This window comes from Arachis ipaensis, chromosome B10 (assembly GCF_000816755.2).
Source record: "Arachis ipaensis cultivar K30076 chromosome B10, Araip1.1, whole genome shotgun sequence".
Taxonomy (NCBI): Eukaryota; Viridiplantae; Streptophyta; class Magnoliopsida; order Fabales; family Fabaceae; genus Arachis; species Arachis ipaensis.
In genome coordinates, this window is record NC_029794.2 from 130,495,177 (window position 1) to 130,509,403 (window position 14,227).

The window sequence follows — 14,227 nt, forward strand, 5'->3', positions numbered from 1 at the left end:
TGTCGTGTATTTGAATTTAAACTAAGCTCATAACAGCAAAGTAGTTGATGCATCATTTAATATTTAAAACAAACTTTATTGTATGTAGTTTAAGAATTGTTTAATAGTAAGTCCATTAAAATAATCTAAAGTGATGCCATTTAGCTAACTTTATTTGGAATGAATAATAATAGAGAAATAAACAAAGGAAAAACTTGAAATATAAGTTTCCTTTGAGCCTAATAATTAAGAGGCAATTATTCCAATAAAAATATAAAAAATATCTTTTAATTTTATGACGATGTTAATTTAAAAAGTGTGACTTATTTATTTTGTAATTCTTTAAATAAAAATAACATTTTTATAGTATATGAAAATTAAACTTTAAAATTTATCATTTAAAAAATAAAATATCTTTACATAATAATAATTATAAGATTTTTATTGAAGTATCACATAATTAAGATGCCTACATAATACATACAGGAGGCCTTCTACTAGTTCATAACTAATAATAAATGGAACTTCGGTGTTCTTGCTTCAAGTGATATTTTTTAACGAAAAATGTTAGAGGGTCAGCAAAATTTATTATTTTGATCAATAATTAGTTATAGAAAAGTATAGATAAACGATAAAAATATTAAACAATGTGAATAATTGATATATCAGATGTTAATATTAAGATTTAGACGGGTAATTTAGGAGTGTAGTGTATTTTTACTTTATTGGACCAATTTTAAAATTCATTGTTCACATTATTCACAAAAATAATTGTCTATCTAATAAATTTCGTTAGTTATTAATACTTAAAAGTGTAAGTTAAAAATATATTATTAGATTATTAGACTAAAAAAATTTGACTAATAATTAAAAATAATAATAAAAAATAATAAATTTTACTGATTTTTTAGTATTTCTCTATTTTAATAAATTTTATGCTGCCACATTTTGAATCAATGAAATAGCGGGCAAATAAAAAAGGGATCGTAGACATGTGCTTTGTATACCAAAGAGAAAACCCGCGTTGTAATTTCCAGATACACGGTTTTTCTCTTGAATACTTTCTAATGAGGAGACATATCTTTCTTCACCAACAAGAAAATTATGTTGAAAATTCTAAAAATACTGGGAATCGCCAATTGCCATTCGTGGAGACTAATTTCAGAAATAGTGCACCACAATAGCAATGCGCGTGGACTTTTCACATTTGCAATTCAATCCATCATCAAATTCGTCTTTTCTTAACATTAAAATATTTCCATGTTGCAGAAACATTTCATATATATATAAGATATGTGAGCTCACACAAAATTGCAGCGTCACTCAAAAAGAAAATACATATACTTACAATTTTATGAATGAAAAAGTTTATCGTTTGCTTGTTATTTATCAAAGTGTGTGTGAAATTTTGATATAATGTATTTTCACATTATCATGAAATTTATATAAAAAAAATCAATTCTCAAATATAAAGAAGAAAAATATTTCTAACTGTACTTAAAAATATTCACTAAGATTAACCTCAATAATACAGTAAAAGTAAACTGTATAAATTGTAAACAAATATTAATATACTCAATTGTAAATAAATAAATAAATAAATAACTCCACTCTCTTTTCAAAATATTAATTTATTTGGCATTATTTGTCTATTTGCATCACATCTATATTCATCATTCATAGAATCCCATTGAAATCATGCATTCTAATTCACACATCATGACTTATATATGTTATTGGCACTCACTTTACTTATATTATATGGTGAATTCATTAACTCTGTTAGAGATATAGAAAACAGAAGAAAAATTAAAGAAGCGAAGAAGAAAGGGTTTGATGGCACTATAAGAAAATAAACTTTTTGCTATATTTTTAAAGCGTGTCGAAAAATACAAAAAAGTATGTCGATAGTTTTTCGCAATATTTTTTGAACTATTGGCATGCTTTTAAAAGGATCACATTCGCAAGCGTGTCGTTGCTCTATCGCCACGCTTTTGTGGATCAACCGGCACGCTTTCTTTTTTGCCACGCTTTTATCTCTTGCCATGCTTAAAAGCGTGGCCATATGTATTAACCTATAGCTACGCTTTAAAAACGTACTGAAAAGTGTACATATCATCACACTTTTGGAAGCATGCCCAGTGGTGTGGTTTTGGCTACACTTCGAAAACGTGCCGATAAGGGGAAGATATGGCTACGCTTTTTAAGCGTGTCAATAGAGGAAGATATAGCTATGCTTGATAAGCGTGGTTGTTGATGATTACAAGAAGATATGGCTACGCTTAAAAAGCATGCCAATAGCCGAAAATATAACTATAAGTTAGATCAAAATACTTATGGTTATACTTGTTTATGAATCTTCCTAATTAAACACTGCAAAATTGATATATAATTTTAAATCATAGTTTGAATGACTAATTTAAATAATGGAAAAAAAATTATATAATTTTAGATTAACCAATCTAACATCTATAACCTTTCATCACATTTGTCAACAAAAAAATAAATTTTATTATTTAAAAAATACAACATATACATCATTAAAGCCACAGTAAAAAGAAAAGTCAAAATTTGAGATTTGAAGAACAAGAAAATTGTTCTTGTGTGAAGACTAAAACAGCTTTGGCTCACTGCTGGAGTGCAAGTAATAAGCAACCCTATCTTTCTCTCGTTTTAAGCATTCCTCAGCCTGAAATGAACAACATCAAATAGATTACTATTCAATAGAAACCACACAGCAACATAATGAAACTAAAATTTCAACGTACAGTAATCAGCACAAAGAAATAGTACCTTAAGCATATAATCAGGACAAGAATTTTCTAGGATCCAATTTGAAGCCTTTCGAGAATAATAAGCAGAAGTATCTTTCAGCATGGCTGCTTCAAAATCATTCCTATAGTGATCCATTTGACCTATTCTAATTTCAACAAATATATCTAATACATTTTTTAAAAGATGAATCAGGATCGCACAACAAAATGATTAGGGTTGATATCATGTTTGGAGCTTCATCATCCAGATATAACTTGTTATTTTTGAATAAATATCCTATAAGATATGCAGATGATCTTCTGATAGCAGCCTGGAGAGGAATATTGTCAACAACAAAAAATAGTCGAGAGGAGAGAGCCATTTTATCAGTAATGAAAAGAAAAGTACCTGACTGTCATTAACACCTTTCACAAGCTCTGATATGAGTGACTCTACATCTTCCTCATTAATGACCAAAACCACTGTTCCTTAGCTGAAGTTTGAACCTCCTAGAATATAAAAGAAATAAAATCAAATTATGCATTGAATCAGTTGAAATACATCCACAATCAACAAGAACACTTATAATTCTTGAAAAAAGAGCATGTATGAAGATGGAAAGTCTTATTAAGAATTTCAAAATATGCAATTTTGGTCTACCTTATCTTCATCGCCCATTGTTGATAGCAAAGGAGGAAGCATAGTACCAAGATGAAAGTTAAGGCTAGGACCTTAGATGAAATAAATAAATAAATAAGATGAAACAAATAGTAAGATAACAAGAAATTACAAACAATAACATCAATATACACGATCTCCATGGCAATGATGGCAACAAACAAGTTACCTTAGAATTTATTTAAGGACATCAAGTGTAGTATCGGAAGTTTCATCATCCTCTAGTGCATGTAGAAGAGTGGGAGCAATTTCATCAATAGCTTGCAATCCAACACTCTACATTGCAAGATTCGGATGGAAATGTGTTGTAAAAACTCTAGTATTATCTAAGATACCACAAACTAAAACATCATAAAGAAAGAATAAGTAGACAGCAAAGAGTGCAACCTTATAAAGAGTGTTGAATGCAAGCCAGCTGATTCACGAACCTCAAGCAAACTGTAAATACATTGATCTAATTTATCAAAAAATACAATGTAAAAATTTCCCAAAAAAAGGCTTAAAATACACAAGCCTATCACAAAACGCAGTTCGAATAGTGGGAATGAGCTCATTCATGAAACTCAACAACTAACTCTTGCCAGCACTTACCATAACTTCACTCAGACTAACACATGCAACATAAACCATAATTTAATCAAATTACATGATATGAGCTATCAGCACATAGATACACCCATAACAAAACAACAAATTTCAGCAGCAACAACTATTTTCACCTGTCTTCTACTGCTGCTAGGGTCACTCAGGCCCTGGGATAACATTGGGATTATCAAGGGGAGCACACATTCACCAAGTTTGCTTACTAGCTCACCCAATGATCGTCTGGCAATTAACCTGCATAAGAATGAGCAAAGGTAAGACAAAAACTCCACAACTTGTGGCAGAAAATCAGTCAAAATGGATATAAGTGCACACCTGCCGTCTTTTAGAAGATGGATGATGATGCAAGGGATGAAATTAAAGTATCTATCAGAATAGGCATAATTTCTCAAAGAGTCTTAGGAATATTTGGTGGGAGCAATTTCGAATAATATCAGCAAGTCATGATGTCAGAGAAAACATACATGGATCAGCAGCTATCTATAAATTTTGAAACTTCAAAAATAGAAAGACTTACTTGAATGGCCAGTGAAGGCTAAGAGAAGTAGGAAATAGAGGAAAAAGGGCCATGAAAAGATAGAGTATATGAAAGATCAGATCCAAAAATCCAGTTAGAAAATTGACGTGGCAGCCATAATCTTTTATGCTGAAAAGATGGGAAAAAAAGCTTAGAGTATATGGAACAAGTTGAGATAACTATGTAGAAAGCATGTACAAGAACAATCCATCCATTGCAAGAACAACAAAAGGAGAGGGGCCAAGTGATTTTAAACTAATTTCATTTGGAGAAGAGTCCCACCTTTGGCTCTTAGAATTGCAGCATGCAGCCCTATATATAGAGAGAAGGCACAAAACCACACAACTAAAATTCAGTAAAAAGGGCAAAACACAAATAACTATAACCCCCCAAGAGCCACCAACTATTTATTCCTTAATCAAATAGTCACTGAAGTCATACTAAATTAACAAACAAGAAAACAAGTGAATTCATGTCAAAAACTGTTTGTATGAAAAACAAAGAGAAGAAAATACTCTACTTTCGTTCTAATCAAGATCAATGCAATAAAATCATATATTCATGTCAATGGCATTAAATTTAAGTTCACTACCTTGCTGAGTTACTTGTATATAATCCTACATTAACAAGAAAAAAAATCAAATTATTTATATCTACAAACAAACTTGAGTCTCAACTGCATTCAAATCAAAAGAAAATGGCTCCACATCATCATCTCTCAATCCTTTTAGACATGAAACAATGTCATTCACGGCAACGGAATCATCCCACGGTGCGAACTCTATGATGAAAAGCAACTTCGATAAAAAAATGCTTTTTAAGTATTATTCATCATAACATTTAAACCAAAACTTGGATATTTTAACACAGACATCTTAGAGCTATTAATTTCATCAATATTTGAATAGTTTGAAAGAAATAATAAATGAAAAATGTTGCACATATACCCTTTAGGATTTATCCTAGTAGCTGCAACATACAGATCAAACTTTCCAATGGATTGCCATTTCCATGAACTCCAATCTCCAAGTCCCAAAATTCTGCTCCTATTAGTGGAATCTTAAGAAGAAATTTTACATTCAACACAATTCTACATTGAATTGAATTAAATAGAGTGAGTTGTAATGAGCCTCAGACCAAAAGCTTAACCACTACTCTACATCTTGAGGATGCAAGTGTTCGTTTGTTCCAGTTGAATTTCATAATACACATGAAGGTCTAAAAATTCTCATGTTTGTTTTTTCTGTATTTAATCTTGGTATTTTGTTTATTTATTTATTCTTCAATTCTATCCCACATCATTTTTAAATGTAAAATGGTTTCGGAACTACAAGTTACTAGATTTAAAATATTTTAGAGAGGGTCATCTACAACAATTCTAACGCAATTCCCTGAAACTATGTATTAGAAAATTTGACTAAACATAAAAACATATAAACTATGGATGAATACCAACTTTTGTCATGACTATTGAGTACAACAATATTGTAATAGACTATGACGAGCGAATCACATATAAATTATGCGAGAAAATAATCCAACTCACCATGAGATTCCGCACCAGGAGGGCTTATGCGTCAACAACACAAAAATAACAATCTGCCACTCTAATTCGGTAACCACCAAACATCGATCTTCCAATCTAAAAGGCTTATGCAGATGCGGCTGCTCCCTTCTTCCTTGGTGCAGCTTCAGTACCTAGTTAAACAGAAACAAGGTCGCATTAACGAAATGATGATTGATGAAAAACACAACTGCTGAAGATCTGAATATAGATTGTGGGGGTACCTTATCTGAAGCCGCTCTTGAATCGGCAAGGCACCTGGCAGAGGTACCTCATCCTGCCGGTGCCGGTGGTCTTTCTGCGGATGGACTTCACGCTCCAGTTATATGTAAGAGTTCATTTGAAAAAATAGTACTAGAATCGTGAGAATTAAAACTAAAAAGTGTAGAATCAGAAATCGTGAATGAAAATGGAAGAAATTAGGATTTACATTTCCTCTTGCGTGCAGCGGGGAAAGCACAGGCGGAGCAGCGACTCTTCTGGAGGTGAAAGCCGCAGCGACCGCACCTCACACAGAGGGTGTGAGTCTTGTTCTTCTTCTTACCAAAGCTCCCTGTTCCCTGACCCTATGTTACATTCACACATACTCAAAAGTTAATTCATCATAGATACACAGTGAGCTCTGTGTGCGTGTGTGTGTGTGTGTGAGAGAGAGAGAGAGAGAGAGAGAACCATTGAAGCAGATCCAGAAGAGACGATAGACTAGCAGCGTGGAAGAAGGAAAGGCGACCTCCGTTGGCTGACCGACGTGATGAGTAGTTGTGAACCCCGTTAAATTAGTAGATAATTAGTCAATAAATTAAATTTTAATAAAGAAAATTAGAAATATGAATATTATATTAAATTATGATAAAGCTCATCAAAACGAGAATTTTGATACTAATTTCAAAGAATTCGGTCCAAGATTGGACTGAATGGGCCGGATCCGTGGGCCCAACTGGCCCAACACTTAAATGAGCCAAAGCTTCTTTTCTCCCCCAATTCAGCAAAAGCAACGCTGAACACAGCAAGGGGAGGAGAAGGGTTCCGAACCCTTATTCCAATTTCCAATCACCGTAACTTTTCAATCCGAGCTCCGATCGCCGCACCGTTTGCGGCCACGCGACCACTGCGTCGAGCTCTACGATTCTACCGAAACAATTTCATAGGTAAGCTACTTAATTACTCTCAGCCTCCCCTTCCCCCAATTTTCAAAAATTATGTAGTGGTGTTGAATTTCTTTGCTTTTTGATGTATTAGGATCCAATTAGCTTGAGGTAAGGTGAGCATACCATAACTCTATTTAATTTTCTGAATTTGTGCTTTGAGTATTAAATTTGGGTGTACATGTGTTATGAATATGTATTAGGTTGTGAATAAATAATTGGAGCTTGAAATTGTGGACGTTGGAACTTGGTGGAGGTTGAGCACTAGTGTTTTATTGAACTTTTGGGGCTGTGTTTATTTTGGTGAGTTGCCTTGATCACTACATAAAAATCAGTCAAGGTATGGTTTAGGTTTCTTGCATTTAATATATAATGTTCTGTGAAAACTTATGCTAGATGACCATAGGATAGGTTGGAATGTATGTGTATATATTTGTTGCTTAGTATCTTGTTGAGAAGTATGTTTTGGTTTGGAGCTTGTTGACTAGTTGGTAATTTGATGAATTGTTGATTAATGATTTGAGGACATAAGCATATAAGCCAAAAATTTGTGAGCTATGGTTTTGGTTGATGGATTTGGGAAGTGTATGTGTATTATTGTGGATTTGAGGTATGATTTATTGTGGTGGTTGTTTTGATGATGAAGAAGAACATACTATGTTGATAATTGCAGGTTTGGTGATGAATGGGATGGGATTTTTGAATGAAAATGAGGTTTGGGAAGTTTTGTAAAATTTTGGTTTTGGGCCGAATTTCGGCGAGCTATAATTTGGCTTCCGGACCCTCAAATTATTTCCAACTTGTTTTAAATGAAAATTGGGTTCGTGAAGTTTACGCCGTTTAAAGAACAGGTGAAAAATATTTTAAATCGAAGAAGTTATGGGCGTCGGAAAATTTGAACAAAAAGTTGTTTTCTTTTCAGTTCTGGCAGAACCAGGATCTTCGGTATGTGTGCGCACGCACACACTTGTGCGCGTGCTCTGAGCAGATCAAGTTTTCACTTGTGCATACGCACACTGCTGTGCGCACGCACGCCCTTGCAAATTTTCAGAAAAACGTGCGTACGCACACTATAGTGCGCACGCACACACAGGGGAAGGCCCACTGCTGGGAGCACTCGCACACTCTGATGCGTACGCACAGGGACAATTATGCGTGCTACTGGGAGCACTCGCACCATCTGGTGCGTACGCTTCTCCTTGGATTTTTACGTAAGTGTGTGCACACACACAAGTGTGCGTACGCACACACCCTGTTTCTTAGCACACGTATTTTTGTGATTCCGAAATGAGTTCAAGCTTCTAAACCTTTATTTTCATTCTTCTAGTCATGAATAATAACATTAAGTCTGATAATCAAATGAGGTTAGGAAATGGGGATAACTTGGAGGTGAAGTAAAGCTGAAAAAAGTGATGAATTGACTATGAAGTGTTATGAATGATTGTGTATAATGCATGGCTTAAATAATCAAATGATCTGAGATACAAGATTCCTTGAGTAAAGTACCGTGGCTTGCCACCACGTGTACTAGGTCGAAACTCAATACTCTGTTGACTCTACAACGTAAGGGTGACCGGGTACTTATAAATTCCCAGGAATATTAACCCCATCGAGCAATTATAATTATTTGAGAAAAAAACTATGCATAGACTTGTGGGGATGCACGCCGAGGGACAGTCCAAGAGTTTAGCAAACCGGACTTGTCGGGTTGGCTTGATAACCGACAGATGAGACTCATCAGCCATAGGACAGGCATGCATCATGTGCATATTACTTGAATTACTTGTTTGTGCATTAATTGGGTGTGCCTAAGTGTACTTGCTATGCTAAATGTATATTTGTTACCTGCAGTACTTATAACCTTCTTGTGCTTGCCTTTATTTGTTTATTTGTCTGTGATATGTTGTCGGATATGGAGGTATGGAGGAAATGCGGTAAGACTTAGATTCAAGATTAAGTTAAGTTAGGCTTAGATACTCTTAGAAAACCACCTTTTTATGGTTTCTGTTTAATACCTTAAGTTTTATAATTTGAGTATCGGCGTTCTAGGATTGCCTATGGCATTCCCAGGACCTTATATCTTATATGTGTGGCACCTTTACCATGCTGAGAACCTCTGGTTCTCACTCCATACTATGTTGTTGTTTTTCAGATGCAGGTCAAGAGGCACCTTGTTAGGCGTCTGGACGTCTGAAGCGAAGTGGTTTTCGGGTTACTTTTTTATTATATATATATATATACTTAGTTTTCTCTCCACATGACTTGTTCCTTTTGACCCTCTTAGAGGCTTATGGAGAGACAGGATTTTGTTTATGTAAATTTGAGTTTTGGATATGTATATATATGCGTAAATATTCTCCGGCCAGCCTTGACTTCGCGGGCTGAGTTAGGAGCTTGTTATTTTGTATCTTTGGTCCTCTATTTCTACTTTTGTTATCTTATTCTTGACATCTATAGCTTTCTTAGTACGCAAGATAACTCGTTTTCTGAATATTGCGCTTTTATTTCGCGATTTTTATTTCATCTGTTTTTCAAGGCTCCTAGTTTATTTTATTCTTTTTGCTATTATATGTACACATTTTATTTTAGAGGTCGTAATACCACACCACCTCTATTTCACGGCTTAAGCGTAAAGTTTCGTGTGATAGGGTGTTACAGTAGTGAGCGCCGAGGGAGGGCGAGCGTCAGCAGAGACAAGTTAGGGGAGAATATGGAGGGAGCGCCAGCAGAGGAGAGAGTGCAAGCGCCGATGATGAGCTCTGGCTGAGTAGGGGATGAGCAACAGAGTCTGAGTGTTTGGGTTTTCAGAGCATTAGTGTAATAGTGTTAGGGAAGAAGAATAGAAGAGTCTGATGAGTTAGTGTAGTGCGTTTGGGACTTTAATTTAGGTTTTTTTTTAGTGGAAACTTTTTCGTCACACTTTTTTCGGGGTTCCAATAGAGTTATTGAAAATGGGGACACTTTAAAAACGCACCAAGATCAAAAATTTTTCGCCACGCTTTAAAAGCATCCCTGTTTCTCTCTATGGTCACGTTTTTGAAGCGTGGCAAAAAAAGCATAGCCAAATCTGTAATCAATTGCCATCCTCATAAAAACGTGGTCATAGATCCTTTTCGCCACGCTTTTTTAGCGCAGCAAAAAAAATATGGCAAAATCTCTAATCAATCGCCGTCCTCATAAAAACGTGGCCATTGACCACTTTTGGCTACATTTTTAAAACGTAACAAGAAAAAAACGTAGCCATAGACCTTTTTTTTTGTGCGTATAAGGTAGTTGGGATTGTGATTTGTGACCAACACATGCAATGAAATGCAACTTTTCTAAATGTAAGTATCACCTTCCCTTGACAGATCCCAAAACATAAATGCTTGGCACATTGAAAGTCCGAAACACTGAAACCATCAAATCGATATGATAAAGCAAACACGATTTCCTGCTACAACAGAAAGTGTCACTGTTCTTAATTGGAATATAGATGGCTCTAGCTAGTGACTATTAACGTTACTAATTTGAGTAATGCTATTTTTAGGAAAGATCGATATTGTTTATTCAAAAGAGAAACACTAAAAATAAGTAAAAATAGAGGTAACTAACCGAAAATTTTATTTAAGATGGTTGTGCTTGGAGTGTATCACCTTAAAATGGTGACTAGATATGCTTTATTTTATTGTGAAATTCTGAAATCTGATGCACCAATTTCTCACTTGATAAATGGTGTTTAGCATAAATAAGACACAGTAATTTGTGTTTTTTTTAAAATAAAAAACCGAACGGACCCTTTAATTTATTTCTTTTGAATTTGTTAAATTAAATCGAATCATCCAATTTTATTTTTCATAAAATTAAAAAGTAAAAAATATATAAGGTTGAAATCGGACTATTCGATTTTAAACTTGTCTCCCTTCAATAACAAATTGAAGAGTTTAATTTATTTAATATCAATTAAAAAAAATTATACCAATTTAAAAAAAATTATTCCATATAAATGAAAAATATCCAAACTTTCAATAACAATGCACTACACACATGTTTGATCCATATAGAAAAAAAATTAGCAATAATTGACGATATTTAAAGAGTAATTCTTTGTATATATATTTATATTTCTAATTTTTAGCATTAAGAGTGATGAATGAAACGTGAAAAACAATAAAATATCCAAAGAAAAAAAATGCTCAAAGTCCCAAAGTCTTCTGGAATAAAGAACAATCTTCATGATTCATGGCAAGAACAATATTTGAATAAAGAACACTAGCACACAAATTAAATTATACGTGTAATTATAACATCATTAGATCAAAGCATAGAGTATATGTATATAAGCATGCATATATAACGAATAATCGTGTCGTCCTTACAACTAGCTCATAAGGGGTTTTATGAGATTCCTATGTTTCTAATTAATTAAGAAATTAAAGATAATTGGCCAATGAGTTATAGTTCAAATAACATAATCTTCATATATTCATTTAAGAGGTCGCTAGGGCTGCACATGGATCGGATAATATCCGCATATCCGCGGTAATTATCTGCATCCGATCCGAATTTTGCGGATATTATCCGATCCGCAGAGCCATCGGATCGGATCGGATCGGATCCGCACTATGGTCGGATCAGATTGCGGATTTGGCGGTGATATCCGCGGATCCGATCCGCAAATTCGCATATCCGCACATCACATATAAATAGCATAGTTTAAGAAAATAAACCCTAATGTGATATGAATTTTAGTGTGTTATTTATGAATTTTATGATATTTTGTTTTTAATTTTTTATGTTGTACTTCAACTTAGAATAATTAAACTTAAATCTTGTGTTATTATTTTATTTTTGTTATTCAAAAGAACTATTATTGATAATATTTTAGGAGTAAATAGACTTAAACAAATAAAAAATGAATTTTTTGGATTTTTTTTGTAAAAATAGTCAAATAAAATCTTAAAATAGTTTTTTTTTTAATTATGCGGATATACCCGATATCCGATCCGATCCGATCCGCAAGTATGCGGATCGGATCCGGCCTAAAAAAATGCGGATATCGTATCCGATGAGTGCAGTGTGGATCGGATAGAATTTTAGACTATATCCAATCCGATCCGATCCGTGTGCAGCCCTAGAGGTCGCGCACATAGTCTTCGTATATTCATTTAAGAGGTCGCGCATTCAAATCTCTCTATGATTGGTAAAAAAAAAAAATTAAAGATAATTGACGTCTCATGCATAGATCTTAATTGAATTAAACTTTACATTGTTTACAAATGTATGTCAAGGCATTTGTAAGCAGCAAAATCATCAAAAAATTAAATAGGCGTCAAAACTTGTTATCGGGGTATCGAAAATTTTAAGCTTCACCCTAACCTCAGAAATAAATTGAAAAGAAATAAAACCCTATGTCCCCAAAATAAGAGAGAAATGGGCTTTTGTGTAATTTCTCAAAGACGAATTTCGCAATCAACGGGGCTGCCCAAGATGCCAGTGGTGGAGTTATTCTGAAACACAAGCTTCAAGCCGTCGCAAACGGCCGTTAGCACCTCCGTGCTAGTGGAAACAGTGGAAGACCTTAACTCCGTGACGGACGTTATAAGGACATCGAAAGTAACGGAGCCAGAAGCTCGTTCCCTTCCCATGGCATCAAGATCCGGCGAATTCCCGAAATTGGCGGCGGCAGCGGTCACCATGAACTGCTTCTTGTCATTCCTGCCCAGGATCAGACCCGGCGCGTAGCCACCGGTCAGTTCTTTCCCTTTGTGCAACACAACCACCTTGAAATCCCCAAAATACCCCGTGAGCTTGTCGTTAGGGTTCTCCAGCAAGATGGTGGTGTTCCAGTTTCCGGTCAGCGTGTTCACGGTGCCGAAATTGTCGACGCTCATGGATGTAATCTGGTATTTGGGGAGTGTGGGGTGCATGGCTAGGGCGACGACGATAGTGACGAGGAAGAACGCGGTGAACATTATGCAGGAACAGAGTATGAAGCCTCTGACGAATGATCTACCGGCGTCGCGGTTTGGCGGGTAATCATACGGTTGGTGACCGTAGTAGTTATTGTGGTGGTGTTGATGGCCGTATTCGTTAGGATACGGAGGAGGGTAACCTGGATATGGCGGAGGAGGAGGGTAGCCTGCCACTCCTGGAGGGTAATTATGGTACGGCATGTTGGGCGGTGCGCCCCAATTGGGATGCGCACCGCCCTTGTGTGGCGAGCGCGGCGATCCGCTGTCAGATGAGGAGGAGGAGGAGGTTGAGGGGCGATGATCCTTGATTTTTGATTTGTCTTTGGATCCTTTTCCTTTTCCACTATGGGATGGGTCGTCCATGTATAATAATGGTTCTCTCTCCCAGTGATATTCTTAAGAGAGAGAGAGAGAGAGAAAAGAGAGATTGGATGTTGATGGAAATGGAAGAGAAAGGGGGAAGTAGTTTCTTTAGATATCAGGTGGATGATATCAAAGAGAGAATGGGGAAAACAAGAAATAGATAAAATGGTTAACAATGCATGAAGACCGTACGTGACTTTGCTTTAATTTCTTCACTTTCCCATGGAATATTATTAGAAAAATTATATGAACAAGGAACTGACCACAAAAAAAGTAAACAACTTAAATTAATTTATAATTATATTTAATTAATTTTATTTGTTTTTAATAGAGACGAGAATCATAAAACTTTTAACAATTTCAATTTTTAGTATATAAAAAAATTTATAAAATATATAAAAGAACATCTAATTAGTATAAAAAAAAACATTCTAATACTTAATAAAAAAAACATTCTAATGTCTAATATAAATACTATTTACATATAGATTTTGGGTTAACATTTGGCTGGTACCGATATTATTATTATGAAACTAAATAGATGCTGGCCAATACCATTGTAATTTGGTGTAAATGCCAATGCTTGTCTACATTCTTTGGATCTGCATGCTCTTTATTTCATTTCCTCCTACCCTCTATTTTTGTAACCTTTTTTTATTATTATTTGGGT

General features: G+C 34.8%; 1 protein-coding gene, 1 long non-coding RNA gene and 1 pseudogene across 4 annotated transcripts in view; 1 reads left to right on the forward strand and 2 right to left on the reverse strand.

Annotated features, from left to right (window-relative positions):
- On the reverse strand, nt 2,596-6,893 carry LOC107623665 (annotated as a pseudogene).
- LOC110267384 overlaps nt 6,955-14,227 on the forward strand; it is an 11,353-nt gene continuing 4,080 nt past the window's right edge. Inside the window, exons 1-4 of one of the 3 annotated variants that reach the window (XR_002354932.1) lie at nt 6,955-7,243; nt 7,335-7,356; nt 7,444-7,580; nt 9,393-9,676. This is a non-coding gene — a long non-coding RNA (uncharacterized LOC110267384). Of the gene's footprint in view, nt 7,244-7,334; nt 7,357-7,443; nt 7,581-8,291; nt 8,303-9,392; nt 9,677-14,227 lie in introns of those variants that run through there. The other 2 variants (XR_002354931.1, XR_002354933.1) reach the window with 2 other exon arrangements.
- LOC107621330 lies at nt 12,437-13,788 on the reverse strand. Its single transcript, XM_016323360.2, has one exon. The coding sequence runs from the start codon at nt 13,555-13,557 to the stop codon at nt 12,673-12,675; it is 885 nt and encodes a 294-aa protein (XP_016178846.1). The 5' UTR covers nt 13,558-13,788; the 3' UTR covers nt 12,437-12,672.